The 15,828-nt window shown below is 51.1% G+C and overlaps 2 protein-coding genes across 2 annotated transcripts; both read left to right on the top strand.

Moving 5' to 3' along the window:
• Positions 1-381: 381 nt before the first annotated feature.
• Positions 382-783, top strand: CAOG_09177 (hypothetical protein; the record flags this gene model as incomplete). Its single annotated transcript, XM_011272591.1, has 1 exon — positions 382-783. A coding segment is annotated over one exon (402 nt), but the record flags the coding sequence as incomplete, so codon positions are not given.
• A 3,170-nt stretch (positions 784-3,953) lies between these two features.
• On the top strand, positions 3,954-6,902 carry CAOG_09176 (hypothetical protein; the record flags this gene model as incomplete). Its single annotated transcript, XM_011272590.1, has 2 exons — positions 3,954-3,961; positions 4,355-6,902. 2 exons carry the CDS (start codon positions 3,954-3,956, stop codon positions 6,900-6,902), a joined length of 2,556 nt encoding a protein of 851 aa, XP_011270892.1.
• Positions 6,903-15,828: the final 8,926 nt, after the last annotated feature.

Here is a 15,828-nt window from a genome sequence, read left to right as displayed (position 1 = left end):
GCAGCCAGGCTGCGCCAGTGCAAGTCAGTGCTCAAAGATGCTTGGTTTCTGAGATGGATTGGTGGTTTGCTCCTCAGACTGACAATTGCATGTTTTGTCCACAGGTCCCTGCTCACCTCACAGCCGAGGAACAACAGCAGTCACTTCTTCAAGCGCCATTCCGTAAGCGCCGTTTGACGAGATTGGTGCGAGCTGTTTCGACTAATGTGTGCGCGCTCATGAACGCATGCTGGAACTTCAGGAGAGCTGAAAAGCACGCCAGCCATGATCCGCGATTCGCTCCGTGGCCTGATCACATTGGAGCGAAAGCAACCAAAAACCGTACGTTTCTAGTCGAGCTAGATGACCGAATTGTGAAGTTTGTCTAATGGTGTTGCTCTGCAGGACAGCTACACACGACTGACGGAAACCTCCTCCTCCATCGAGGCGCTGCTGAAGAAACGTATGAAAAAGACACTTGCAAACGACACCGATCCACTTGAGCATCGGTCGTTTCTTGCTGCCACAATCCCTGGTACAGGGAACTCGTGTCTGTGCGACGCGTTTGTGCATCAAATTGCCCCGGAAGCTCATCGTTACAGAGAAAACGATCCGTTGTGCTTATCCGTCTCTTTCGACGGTCCTTCCGGTTTCGACTCTGCAAACGACTGGACAGTTCTCAAGCAAGCCAATCCGGAGCACGCTCTGTCGACTCGCCTGCTGGCTGCCTACTTTGAAATTCCCCCGAGGTTTTTTCAGGACAACTTTGAACAAACTGGCAGCTTCCAGGTCGCTGCTACGCTCCAGTTCATCCAAGAGTTTGAGTCCTCGGCTCGTAACGACAGTCAGCAGCCCACGAGTCATGATCAGCTGCCGTGGCTTGCCATCGCTGTTGACGGAATTCAACAGTTGCTTGGCTCAACGCTCAACGTCAACGTCAGCTGCTGGACAAGACTCTCGCGTCACTCAAGGCTGCCGTTCAGCGCCCTTTTTTTTTTTTTTTTACCGTCTAAAGCGTTATTAAGAATAACAAAGAAAAAAGAACGTAGGATATGAGACAGTTGAATGTCGTCATAACGCACACCAGTGAAGGCATGCGGGGAGAGTGCTCAAGAGCTCACAGAGGAACTCGAACAGATGATCAGCCGGGCTGACAATGGAAGGATCAGGCATTCCCCACCTATACACCACGAAAGACATGTTGCTAGCCATTTCGGTTCACTAACAAGTAGACGGCTGGCAGGCGGTGGGACAGCACACTGTCAGCGCCCTGCAGCGCGGCTCGTTGTGCTTTACGCTGGCACTTTGTCCGACGACCTCACCACTGGCCTGATTGAGTCGCTCCACTCTCAAACCTCTGCTTCAAGCAAATACAACGTGGATGAGGAGGAGGTGCCTGAATCCCAGCGCGTGGATGCAAACCTCGAGAGCCAGTTGCATCCTTCCGGTGGCATACCATGCCACATTGAGAAGGTTCTCGGTGTGTTGGCAAGTGGCGCGGCGGCTAAACTCTGTCTGAATGCCCGCACGTTTATCGAACTCGTGCACTTCTGTGCGTTCGACGCGTTCTCGATCAATCCTTCAAGTCTGGATGCCCGAACTCGCTCTTGGATTAACATAGGATGTGCTTTCGTCGGTCAGTTGGCTGGTTGTCACACTTCAAGATGCTGGATTTGACTGATTGTTGTGTTGACTCCTTCCGTCTTATTGATGACAAACGACAGCGTGCGAGAAGGACAGCAGAGGGTCGTTGCAGTTCAATTTGCACGACAAGATAAAACTTGGTGAGGATTTCTGGAAATGCTTTTGTGACCTGAGAAACGACAAGTTGACGCGCTCGTTGAGTGTTTGCAGATCTGCGTTCGGGTGACGTCTCACCGACATGTGACTCGCTCGAACAAACTGTGCGCTGCGCCTACGTCCTTGTCGATGGACTTCAGCGCTGGCTGGACCGTCACTTCTCGTATTGTTATCATACTGCAGTTGCGTGGGAGCATACTGTGGGCATCCTTTTCAGCTTGCGATTGATTGTACTTGTCGCCAAAGCACTGCTGGATCATGCTGACGCTTCGAAGCAGCTTGACAGTTCAAAGCTTGGCGTTGCAACGAAGCTTGGTGCTTCAAAACAGGCAGACGCTTCAACGCTTGGTGTTTCGAAGCAGCTTGACGCTTCAAAACAGCTTGACGCATCAGACCAGACCGGTGCACCACAGCTGCCGGCTCACATGGACGTACCACTGAGTCGGCTGCTACCTGGCGTCAAGTTTGGTGCGGGATGCGAGGATCTCCAACTGCGATTGACACTGAGCGATTGGAGAAAAGACATGAAGTGCATGACAAAGATCAACAATGCTGAATGTTCACTCGCGACTCACATTGAGCCGGCTATTGACTGTTACATGCATGCTCAAGTCGTCGAGAAGGTAAGTTGCCAAACCCTACCGCCCTTTTGTGGTTTCGATCTTTACTCACGGTTGTTGGCAAAATGTGATTGCAGACTAGCGGCAAACTGCGTCCGGCAGTCCTTGGACTGCAAGTAAAGCATCATGAGTCTCTTCGTCTCACCACCCAAGACGAGATTGAGAGACTGGAAACAAATGCTCGGAGGGAACTCGCCCGAAAGTACTAGTACTATCCCCCGAAAAAGTTCGTGAAGAATGGCATTCCACCATGTTCCCCTCCTCCACGTGAGCCCGCTCCTTTGTTAATAGATGGGTGCTGTGTGGCTGACACTATTTTATCGAAAATTTGCCTCCTCCAAGGTGCATGTGAGGGAGGAGGCGAGAAAAACTGCGATTTTTGTGAAGAAACAAATCTGAAAATTTCTGTATTTTTTCAAAATTTGCGGTATAACCGCCCGTTCCACCCATTTCAATCCAACCAAACCACTTTAATAACAAACATAACCATGACTCACATCATAAAATGCATGGATGCTCTCGGAGATAGAGCTGATGAGGCGGATGTAATGTGTTGGACTGAGCACTTTGTCGCTCACGTTTCGGAAGCACTCTCGAACCACGACTTGGTCCGTCGTCTCTGCACCTTGGTAGTTTTCTTTCCTGACCATGGTACATGAGTTTGCGATATGATACAGGTCGGGGGAGTTGGGAGGCTAGTCGGGCACGTCGACTTTGGGGTTTTTCAACCACCTGGTCACAACCTCTTTCTTGTGCCAGGGCGCATTGGTTTGATGGGATACGAAGTTTTTACCCTCTGGTGATGTGCAACGGGTGTACTTCAACTCATCATTGAGAAAGGACAGATAGGGGAGCGAGTTCATGCGGTCTCCGACCTCACGAAAGTGGGACACGGCGAAACGAGAAATTTTTGGACAATCGTCAATTTGCCACCCTTCCACACTTCACTTGCGGCTGGACGACCCTGTGGTCGAGCAGCTGCCCGGTTTCATGCGCACATGTTTGAACACATGCGTTGCTATACCCGGACAGCAGTTTCGCCTGAGGAAATGACGTTGAGCCACTGCTTGGCGGCATAATGCAAATGCCGTTTGGCGAAGCAAAAATCTTGTTTTGCTCGCATTTTCGGCGACCGCGACTTTTCGTACTTGACTCGGTACTTGAACCCCCGCCTACCCAGTTCCTTTTGAGCATAAGCTGTAGATGACATCATTGTCGTCATTTTGAGGGTAAAAGCGGCGATCTCAGAGGCAATGGGGGACTCTCCGGACTGAAATTGAGCTGGAAAAAGGGGGCAAAATTGGGCAGTAACCTCGAGTTTTCAGCCAAAGCTCGGCTTAGTTGCAAACCTGCCGCCCGCCTTGCACACACGAGTGTACCTGAACATTCTTCGGTACTTCAGACCAATCTGGGCGGCGATGGCGGGCCGAGGGACGCTGGACTCTCATCGAGCATTCACGTTAACACACATGATCCCAGGGCCCGGCCTTCCCTCCATCAACGGCACCAAACTCGCCTTGTTGGGTTTTGGAAGTGATCCTAAGCACTTGTGCAATGTGCAGGTAGAGGGTGGAGTGGAATGACATGATTTTGGTGGTGGAAAGCATGAATTGATTGAAAAGTGGCAAATTTTTCGTGAAACAAAATTGCCAAAACTTCTTCTTTCCCGCCTCCCTCCTTCTCGTACGGAGCTCAATCTTCCAAATGACAGTGGATTTAGTATGTGCACATGCTATGACAACTACTGTAGGGGGATAGGGCGGGGCATGGGTGCCGGAACATAGTGAACTACCATTCTTCACGAACTTTTTCGGGGGATAGAGAGGGCCTCCCTAAAAAGACTCAGTCCAAAAACCATTGCGCCCCCACCCTAAAAAGACTCAAACCCGATTATCTCGGCTTGTATTCCTCCCACCCCGCCGCCGTCTTCGAATATCAATGAACACTCATTCCAGCTACAAGGAAGACATGGTCAGACGGGCGCAGGAGCAACTTGAGGTCGGCCTCGCCCAGATTGCGACCGCGTCTCCCTTCCGCCAGAGGCTCCTGACGAAGGCCACCGCCCTCAAACTATACTATTTTGACCCGTTCCTATCCACTACGGATGTCGGCGGAGCTCCGGGAGCCTCCGCCGAGCGAATCTGGACGACCCGCCAAATCGCCCATGCGCTGGGTCGATCGCAGTCCATGATCGCCCGCTGCATCAAGGCCCACGCCAACCTCGCTTCTGACATTCCTGGAATGACCTTAGATGAGTTGGCTGACGTTCTGCGCGAGGATCCCATCCAGGGACAAGGCTACGTGTTCACCGTCCCCGAGGAGCAAGAGCTCGTCGAGTTTGTCAAGCGGTGCTGCTTAGGAGCTGTCTCTCTGAGCAAAACGGAATTCACTCGATATGTGCTTGCAGCCTCGAAGGTGCCGAGGCCGGACGGCGTGGAAAGACGTCAATTTGAGCACGACAAAGTTTCCGACAAGTGGGTCAATGATTTTGTCGCCCGTCACAGCTCACAGATTGGCTGGCGCAGTAGCAGCGTGTTGGAAACACTTCGAGTGGCTGCTTTGAGTGAAAAGAAGCTCGGCAGTTTGTTCGCGCTACTGGCGGAGTACAGCAATCTTTACCCGACTCTTTTCGCTACGCCGGCCAATATTTTCAACATGGACGAGTCGGATTGCTCTGTGGGTCGTAAAAAGAAGCGTGCCCTGGCTGCTGTTGGTGTCAAGCGTGTCAGTCGGCGATCTGGCCGAACCATTACGATGGGACCGCATGTTACTGGTCTGTTTACTGTTTGTGCTGATGGCACCGCTCCTGTTGCGCCCCACTTCATTGTCGCGCATCCACGGCCCACTCTACCTCACAGGTGCACCGAGGGCCTGGACGAGGAGTTGATTCACCAGTCCGAGTCCGGCTTCATCAACGAGGAAATCTTCGACAAGTGGTTTCGAGATTTCGTCGAGGTCGTCAAGGAGCGAGCTACCACCACCCCCGTTCTATTGGTGATGGATGGCAGCTCGTGTCACAAGTTCACTGTCGGGTTGATTGACCTCGCGGTGAGCAACAACATCCTGGTTGCGATCCTTCCATCGCACACGTCGACTCACTTGCAGCCGCTCGACGTCACCGTCTTTGCCTGGTACAAGAACTTGCTCGAGACTCACGTGCAGTCGATTTTGGATGAAGACTCGCCACTCATCGACGTGAACATCAAGCTTCACGGGGCCATTCGGGCGTGGAACGAAATTGACGACCGATCCAACTTGATCCGATCTGGGTTTCGCCAAACTGGTATCTATCCGCTGGACACGGAAAAGCACAAGACCCTAGCGTTGCCTTCCGTCGCTGACGTTGCCGTGTCTACGACCCCCTCGCTGCACATTCCCGAGCCACCCCCGACCCCGGATGCTCGGTATTCGGCGTTGTACCGTGTCCGTCAGATTGCCGATGCCGCCCTGGTAACCATTGGTTGCACTCCGAGAGCTCTACAGCAAAAGAGGGTGCACGATGCAGCGGTAGCTGATTTGCATCGAAATCTCGAGGTCGAACTTTCGGTGCAAGAAGTCCTTCGGGCCCCACCCAGGCCCCTGCGGTCCAGGAGCATTGGCAACAGCTCCATGCGCGTTTCTATGAACTCGACCGCTCGATCCCCGCTTACGCCGGAGAATAGGGATGCCCAGCTTAAGCGGCAGGAGTTGCAAGAGAAGAGGAAGCAGCTCGAACCTCTGAAAGAAGAGTACAATCGGCAACGGCCCATCTTCCTCCGCACGCTAAAAGACCTTGACTCACGCATCTTGACACTTGCGGAGACAATTCTTGCTCTGGAGACTCAGCTGGCTGCTCTGGGAGAAGAGGTCGAGCAGGACATCGAATCGGCAACTGCCGCGGAGACCCGAAACAAGCTAGCTGCTGCTCGCCTGCAGCATACCAAGCTCGTACGTGACCGCGCGACATTTTTCAAGAACCGTCTCAAGCGACCCACTCTTCTAAGTCTTGAGCCAGCGGCGACCGCTTCCACACCTCTCGTTCCTCGGCGCGTCAGCAGGCCTAGGCCCATTCTCGCTTCGCAATCGATGGCGAACGACACTGTCGACTTGGATCAATCAGCCAGCGAGGAGGAAAGCGAGTCTGACGACGATGACGACGAGAATCAAGCGTCGTCCGAAATGGCTTCCGCTGCCATCGGCCACAACGACAACCAGGAGGACCCCAGCGATGTCCAGCGTCAACCTCAAGCCGCCCGCAAGCGTCGCCAGGAAGATGACGATGAAAACGTCGCGCCCGTCTTCACCACGGTCACATCAGACTCGAGCGATGTTGTTCAAGTCGATTATCAGCTGAGCTCCACCGAACTCCAAGAAATCCGACGCTATCGCATGCCAACGCGTAGTACTACGAAGCAAGATGGACATAATGTCAAATTGGCGCGTGTAGACCTCCAACCTGCATCGTCAAGGCCGGCGCTCAGCGACCTGACAAACCTTTCTCGAAGCAACACGCTACCACTGTAATTTTCCGTGTTTTGTGTTCAATTCTATGTGCATCCCATGTCATTCAATGTACTATCCCGATCATTAAATTTCGACCCCCCCTCTTTTTTTCACTTTTTCGCCCTCCCTGGGACCTGTGTTGCTTTCCGTCTCGCCCGCGGAATGTTCATTCATGGTACGGTGTACCGAACGTCTGATGAACACCGGGAGCGGGGGTTGTGAGTCATATCAGAGCAGCAGCGAGCAAAATAAAAAATATAAGGAAACTCAAAAAATTCACTTTTGCCGCCCAAATTTTGGTTTGGGTTCAGTCTTTTTGTGCGCATGACTCGCACACGCAGTCAGTCCACGTCCCGCGTGGCTCCCAGACAGCCCCCGGTATGGCTGCGTCCAACTTCACCAAAAAGACCGCTGCCCGTGCTGGACAAGATGCCCAGGGAGGTCGTCCGCGGTCAAGTGCTCGCGTTGCGAAATGCTGGCCTCTCCTACAACAAGATCGCCACCCAGCTTCACCTCCCACGTTCTACAGTGATCAGCATCACCCAACGTTTCTCGGGAAGGGCGACGACGAGCGACAGCCCCCGCCCCGGTCGCCCCAGCAAGCTCAAGTCATTTCACCGCAACAACATTGTAGCACAGATCCTCCTCGATGAGTCCGACACCGCACCCGAAGTGGCCGCCACTATGCGCACATTGTCCAAAGTTCGTGTCTCTCCATGCACGATAAGAAGGGTGCTGCATGGTGCAGGACTTGTCAACGGAGCGAAGGTCAAAAAAGCCCTCTTGAAAGAGACACACAAAGAGCGACGCTTGGCCTTTGCACTCGCTCATCAGCATTGGACCGTCGATGACTGGCTGAGGGTCGTCTTCTCCGACGAGACTGCTCTCTATCTCTACAGGAACAACAACGGTGGTCGTGTATGGCGTCTGGTTGGCGAAACGTTGACCGATCGATGCGTGCAGGGCACGGTCAAGTTCGGCGGTGGCCATATCAATGTTTGGGGCGCCATCTCTCGTTTCGGAATTTCGCTTTTCTGCGAGGTCGGCGACGTCATGAACGGCGACACCTACCTCTCAGTTTTGGAGAGCGAGTTGCTAGCAAGCATTCGCGTGTGGAACAACAAAAACGAGATGATTTTCATGCATGACAATGCCCCTTGTCACAAAAGAAAAGATGTGGCGAAGTGGTTCGAAACCAATCAGATCACCGTCCTGGACTGGCCTGCGAACTCTCCCGACCTCAACCCCATCGAAAATGCGTGGAACATGGTCAAGAACAAGATCTACCAGGAGAGGGAGATCAAGAGCAAGGCCGCGTTGTGGGAACGCTTCCAAGCGGTCTACGAAGAAGTGCTCACGCCAGAGGTCTGCCGCGATCTCATTTCATCGATGCCGCGCCGCATTCAAGCTGTGATAGATGCCAATGGTGGTTATACCAAGTACTGAAGTGGAGCGAAGGCGCTGCGACACGTTGTTTGTGTGCCATGTAATGCTTTGTGAAAATTGGGCAACAAAGCCGCTCTTTTTCTGTTTTTTTGAGTTTTCATTTTTGTCTGTTCTCGCTTCGAATCTTAACTCCCAGCCCGCTGCTTCACTTCTAAAATGTGTCTGGTACACTGTACCATGAATGAACATTCCGCGGGCGAGACGGAAAGCAACACAGGTCCCAGGGAGGGCGAAAAAGTGAAAAAAAGAGGGGGGGTCGAAATTTAATGATCGGGATAGTAGTTATGTGTTTTTTCCGGTCAAAAAGGGTGAAATCATGTCTAGGCAGGGGAAGATTGGACCATGCCCGTCCGGCGCGGGCGGTCTGGCACCTGCCGGGTTCTGTGGTCACATACAGTAACCGTCGCACCAACTGCAATACATAGATACCAGTTGGTATTACATGTCCCAGTTGAAGATGGGCCGACAGATCCTCGACACGGGCGACACGGGACTGGCAAAGTCAGTTTCTCCCTAAAAAGACTCAGCCCTAATGCACGCCCAGCCAAATCGAAGCGAAAATTTTCCCCTCCGATTCGCACCAAAATTACCAAATCAACTATATAATTTATGCTCTTTCCAATGATATAGGTGGCAGGGCGAGGAAATGAACAGGGGGGACTGAGTCTTTTTAGGGAGGCCCTCTCTAGTATGTCATGGAAGAAGACACTGTCATTCTTGTCGGAGTCATGTTGACGTCTCGAGTGACGATTGCAAATCCGCCGCCGCTTTCGTGGGTGATGCACCGCGGCGACCTGGAGCAATTCGCTCAAGGCTTCCAGATGACAGTTCCTTGAAAACGTTCCTTGCACTGCAAGATTGCATGTCATTTTCGCTCACCACACTTCTGCCGGCCTCGTAACACAGTGAAAAAAGCTACCGCGGTATTTTTTGTTATTTTGATGGGTTTTGGCGTTTTTGACTCGATAGACATGGATTACGGTCACGGCGATTTAAAGGCAAATAGCCGTGCTCATGAGACCACAACATTCCTCGGGTTTTTTTTTTTCACGCCTCCAGGGTTTTTTTTATATTTATTTTTATTTATTTTTATTTATTATTATTTTTTATTTTTTTTATTTTTCGATTAATAATATTTTATTTTTATTTTTTTATTTTTTTGAGCCATAAATAAATTCATTGCTCGCTGATCGCGGTGCTGTCGTGAACGAGAGCATCCGCGATTGCGAGAACCATTCTCGAGCCATTGCGTCTCGATGGCGATGAAGCCAATGCACAACGAGAACGAGACACGGGAAGCGGTGCAGGTGTTGGGACGTGCAGAAAAGTGAACGGGCGCACTTGAGGTTGTCGCATTGCTACCCGTCGCCTCATCGCCTCTCGAGCTCGACTGATTGGATGACTGCGACTGTATTCCCGCGTGTCGACATCCACAGTGCTGGAGGATGCGGTCGAAGGTGGGAGAGTGGTTGTTCCTGCGTACGAAGCAGCTGCTGGTCGTGCATCTGTATCCATTGCCGTTGCCGCATCCGCCACGACTGGAGTGGCTGGAAGAGTGGACTGGGCTGTTGCTTCATTGTTGACCAGAGCGAACGCTACGGACGGCAGACTTACATCATCCGCTGCCGACACGAGAAGAGACGCTTCTTCCGCCAACACAAGAAGCGACCCGTCCGCTGACGTCGCATTCACAGGAAGCTCTGCAGAGCCTGCCTCCATTCCGACCGTAGCTGCGATCTGAGTTGCTGCTGTTGAGGAGGTGTTCGAAGCGACGATTCCCTTGTAAGAATTACGATACGAGTCGTATATCTATGGAGGAACATGTCGTGTCAGAGTCAAATGGTTGGTATCGCATATCCACGCGTTCCTTACCTTGTGTAAGAGTGCAGTCCTAGCGTCGATCCACGCAGCGCTCGACAATTGCTGTCGGTCTCGAAGGAATCTCGCCAATATTCCGTGAACTGCAGCTACAAATGCTGCTTGTTGGTCATCGAGACTGCTTGATGGAGCCGCACAAAGCTTAGTCGAATAGGCAACGTTGAACCACTCAGACTTCTCTAGCACGTCTTGCCGAAAGAACTCCCGAAGTAACTGGATCAATTTGATGCCTTTGGGAATTTCCTTTGGACAAGGATGATCAGTAAAGGAACGCTACACTTCCTTGTTTGCACACATCTGAGTCACCTACGAGCTTAAACGGGGCGTGTGCTTCGGCCCTCTGTTGGAGTGTTGCAAACGCTGCATCCTTCTCGCGGCACAGGGCTTCCAGACCTCCAATACGAGCAGTCAGTTGAGTGTTATCTTTCTTGAGTGTATCGATCTCACACTTCAGTGCACTGTTCTCCGACATCAGTTTTGACATAAAAACAAAGTTGGCTTGATGATCTGATCCACACATCCAAACGAACAACCCAATCAAAAAATTAACCAAGTTGAATTTTCGTTTGCTGAAAATTCACCATCTCAAGAACAGTGTGTTTCCCGCGCTTTTACTATCAGTTTCAACACCGTGCTCTCAAAAACTGGATTGAAATTGAAGCTCAAAATCCCTTTTCACCCTCCCCAGCGTCCGCGTTCTCCGAATTCACGCCAATCGCGACGCAATTCCGTCAAGGAAGCCATGACAATTACAATATGCTTGGCGGCAGCGCGCTCCGGCGAACGGCTGCTGATCTGCAGGACCGAGAGCAAACTGAAAGTTCGTTTTCGCGCGCTTTTTGCTTTTCTTCTTTTTGTTTTTTTCTTTCACCATGCGTGTTCTTTTGATCTTTTGTTGTCTGCTTCGAGTGCATTGTACACTCATGAGTATAACGATTATAGGTAGGCATCCTCTTACACTCTTGAAACGAAATGAACTGAGTCGGTACATTCGGAATCAGTTGGTGCTCGTACGACATTTGCAAGTCAAAGAAAGAAAAAATACAATGCTTTTTGCAATGAAATAATAAAATAAAAGTAAATAAAAAAAATACAAAGACTGTGGTGCAGAAAATAAAATAAAATAAATAAAATAAAAATAAAAAATAAAAAAAATAAAACAATAAAATAAAACCATTGGAGTGACATTGGTTTTTCTTTTTCTTTTTTTTCTTTTCTTTTTTTTTCTTTTTTTTTTTCTTTTTTTTCTTTTCTTTTTTTTTGTTTGAGCGCATTGCTTTTTCCATTGTCAAGAAAAAAAAAAAAGGCAAAAAGAGCAAAAGCAGGGAATCGAACCTCGTCAGGTGCGAAAGATGCACAGTGACGGCTCAACTGTTGTCCGGTTGGGCAAAACGCTACTTGATGCATCAGTGCCTAAATGTGAAACGTCACAAGACTTTTTGACGTCCCGTCAGTCTGACAATCACATAATTAATCTCTAGAATATAATGTGCCAATCGGCTGGTTGATTGCGGCAAGCAGAAGCTGGAAATTCGCTCGTAAAGTTTACCGGCAACTTTGGAACGGCCTTTTGGTCGTCCTACGGCTCTCTACCTCGCAGCTCATGATCAGTTATGATGTGTATAATTGTAACAAGTATGCATGCTTGTGTTGGACAGTTGTAGTTCTCGATAATGATGAGAACATGTTCATGGGCGATACTTTGAATGAATCCGATTGAAACTGCCATGTTCACAGCCCACTTGCTGATGATGCGCCAAACCAGTCTCCACTATTTTGACCGCAACCATAGCACAAACACAAAGAACATATCACTGCCAATCACTCCGTCCCAGGAGTGTACCGGAAAACGAGGTTGTCAGCTGGCATCGACCTCGATTGTCGCACGCAGAATTCTGCACACGTATTTGCGATGCTAGAGCTTACCACCGAGACCGATTTTTGACTATATGGTCATGAATTATATTTGAATCATTACAGGGTAGATTTGAGGCTGACTGCTCCATGCCGATTGGAAGAAATGGATGCAGGAAACACGTCCAATTATCGAAGGATACGCAGTCCACAATGAACAATAATCTGTTTCACGTCCTTTTCCGTTGCGGCTGCGGGCCTTGCACAGCGATATTCGACAAAGATCCACGATCTCCGCTTGTGTGGCATACACAGGCTGTCTGCGCCAGACATGTCCGTGATCAGTTGCTCCCAAGGGAGAAGTACGTCTGCACTTGTATCAAGTGCACTGTGAAGCACATTAAAGGGCAAATTTCGGAGCCCACCACAAGAAAAACCGAGTTGCGACACTTAAATTTTTTCGGAGTTGCGTGCCTGGCTCAAGTCTACAATCAGCTACGGGCCGATGGTGTGGAAGGCGCCTGGCTCGACGCCTGGCTGGACGCTTCGTGGCGTGCGTCGAATACCCCATCCTCTGTCCCAATGACACAGACGGCTCCGAGAAGAGAAGCAGCCATGCAAGAACATGCTGATACACAAGACAACCAAAGGTACGACGCGAAGCATTGCCAGCTGGCTAGACCGTGCCTCTCACTGCAGTTTGACAGTGCTAGTGCAGACGTTGATGACAGCGACATGTATTACGACGACATGGGTTTCAGCAACATGGATACCAACGACATGCAGCACCCTGATGCATTCGTTTCAGACCGGTGGCTGGACTTGATCGATTTGGACGAGAGTGACTCTTCTGACGACGACGACGACGACGACGACGACGACGAGAGCGAGGCCGAGAGCGAGGATTTGATCAACGAGCAGCTCGCGATCGACGTTGTCGACGAGCTTCGAGCTTATGCGTTTGCCATGGCTCAGGATCAAGCGGAGAAAGACACCGACTCCGCTGCGCCCAACACGGAGGCCGATGAGTATATGGGCGAGCTGATGGAACGCCTACATTGCCTTCGGAGTAAGTCAACACTCCGGATGTTTAGCCAGACCCTCGCAGGGTTGGACAATTTCCTCCAACGATATAACAATGATCTCAGAAAGACCGTGGTCACTGGAATGCGAGCGCACGGGTTGAATGACGAGCAGGAGCAGAAACTAAACGAGCTGTTTGACGACCATTTTCGCGCCACGGGTACGAAACGAACAACGCAGCTGCCCTTGCTATCGATGTCACGCGTCCCATTCACTAACCGCATCTTGTTCGTCTCTGGCAGCGATACCTGCGACTCCGTACTACTTTCAGCAGGCCCTCGTGCGCGATTCCATGGTTGGACAGCGGACAACACCCGAGCCCGAGCTAAATGCATGTGAGCGTATTGCCAGCCTCCAACGCAAGTATGCCGATTATGCTACTGCCGTGTGGTATCATACTGGCTGTCGATGCCATCCTACGGTTCAGCAAGCTCTGTCCATGTGCAAGCTCTGTCCGTGTGGGAACGTGACCTACACCTGCCGAGCCAGCGTTTGGATCCTCGACGAGGCGCCATCAACTCGTCAGCAAGACAAGCTGGAGTGTGTTAGTAATCCTCGCTGCACAACGCTTGTTTCGGCACGTATTTTTGTGTATTTTCCGCTAAAGCCGCAGCTGACCAAGTTGTTTGAGGACCCTGAATTGGTCAAAGGCTTGATCGATCGATATGGTGATCTGAACGATGCAACACATGTCGACCGCCTGTTCAGGGAGTGGCCCGCCGTGTTTCAGGAATCTGCAGGATTGCCTCAAAAGACTCATCCCCTCCAAGGGGAGCATTTCCAGAAGTCATCGCGGCTCGACTTCCTCCATGAATCCCCATGGAATCTGTCACTTTGCTTGTTCTACGACGGGTCAGTTGGTTGTCAGCATTTGCTCAAAACAGATGTGGGAGGGGGACGATGGTCTCACTTCCAATGGTTGGTTTGGTAGATTTCAAGCATTCAACTCATCGAGCGTCCAGATGCACACTGTGTGTGTGCGTGTGCTCAATTTAAATACGACGCTGGCCAGCCAAGCGCACTGTGTCTGGGTGTCGTCCCTCATTGATGTAGGTAGACTTTTTGCCATTAATTTTTATTGATGCGACTGAGATGCTGTCAAACTGACTCGTTGTCACCGACCTTGCCGACGTAGGGCCCTGAGCTAGCTAACCTAGACCAGCTGATGGCGCCCCTGATCAAGGAAGTCAACGAGCTGTCGTCGCGCGGGGTTGACTTGCGAAATGCATTCACTGAGACCGCCGTACGTGTCAAAGCTCAAATCCAACTACTGTCAATGGATTCTCCCGCTCGTGCCAAGGTGCTGCACATCATGGGCCACTCGGCCCAGCTAGGATGCAACTACTGTCCGAGAAAAGCCGGCCCTTGCGAGTGCGGCCATCATCGCAACTGGGGCAATTTGACTGCCACGCCATACGCCAACTACGATTACATTGACCATTCCCAGCGCAAGCCAGACGGTGGCGCGTCTTGTCTGCGGGGATTGACCAACTTTCCAGACAACGGGAACGTTGAGCGGAGTATGTGCTCGTTGGATACGCTGCACAGTGTTCTGCTTGGCAGCTGCAAGCGACTTCTGAGCAACACAATTAACAAGATCCTCACCGACCCACGGGCCAAACAGAAAAAACTGGCAAAACTGGATGCGTCATTGAAAGAGACAACCTGGCCATCCTTTGCCATGCGAGTCCCTCGCAAAGTGTCGACACAGCACGGTTTGTACACGGGCGAGGAGATTCTGAATTTCGTGCTGGTCTGCGCAAGATGGATCTTTGCAGACATCGCCGGCTTGCCTGGGTATCATCTGATGTGGCTTGATATGGCCGACATCGTGTTCATCTGCGTGACAAAGGCCATCGACATCAGCAGAATCCCAACGATCGAGCTGGTCATACAACGCTACATTGAAAGCGCCACGGCGGCCAATGGTCCTTGCGGAATGCCAATCACCACGCATCATTTGACTCACATTGCATGGGCTTGTCGGCAACACGGTCCTCCTGCGCACGTCTCGACCATGGTGTTTGAGAGGAAAGTCAACGAGCTCTGCCGGCAGATTCCTCCCGGCACACAAAACGACATTCTAACACGATTCGTGAACAAGGTGATCAACGACTCCCCCTCGCAGCGCAGCAGCACCGCTGGCTGCGGCATGGTGTACAAATTTGCGAACACAAAGCGCAGACGTCATTTGGTCAACGAATACATCGAGAGATATCTCGTGCAGCAGTTCGGTTATGGTGTGGTGGCTGCCAGGCACATGAAGATGATGGTTTCGTACGCAGGCTCCCGCTGGTGCACGTTGGCAATTGCTGGGACCAACACCGTTCTCACATGTGACAGGGAACACTATTTTCGAGTTCGTGCGTTTTACACACGCACGTTGATCGACCAGGAAACCACGCAATGTCTGGCGGAAGTGCAGGATTGGTTCGTTCTCGAGGAAGCATCGCATTGGCGGAACAACCCAGTGTATCGCCGAACTCAACCCGACGCGGGTCCCTTGGCCCGGTTTGTTGAAACTGATTGTATTGCTGGCAGCGGCTGGGTAAAGCCTGTTGTTGTGCCACAAGGCTTCGGACACGCCGACCATCGGTTTATACTCATCCGGTGGCATCGTTGATGATTGGTAGGAATACAATGAAACACATTGAAAAATAAAAATAAAAATAAAAAAATAAAAAAG

The sequence above is a fragment of the Capsaspora owczarzaki genome (assembly GCF_000151315.2).
Source record: "Capsaspora owczarzaki ATCC 30864 unplaced genomic scaffold supercont2.18, whole genome shotgun sequence".
Lineage (NCBI taxonomy): Eukaryota > Filasterea > Ministeriida > Capsasporidae > Capsaspora > Capsaspora owczarzaki.
Note: the sequence above shows the minus strand (reverse complement) of the source record. Positions and strands in the feature narration are given on the sequence as shown.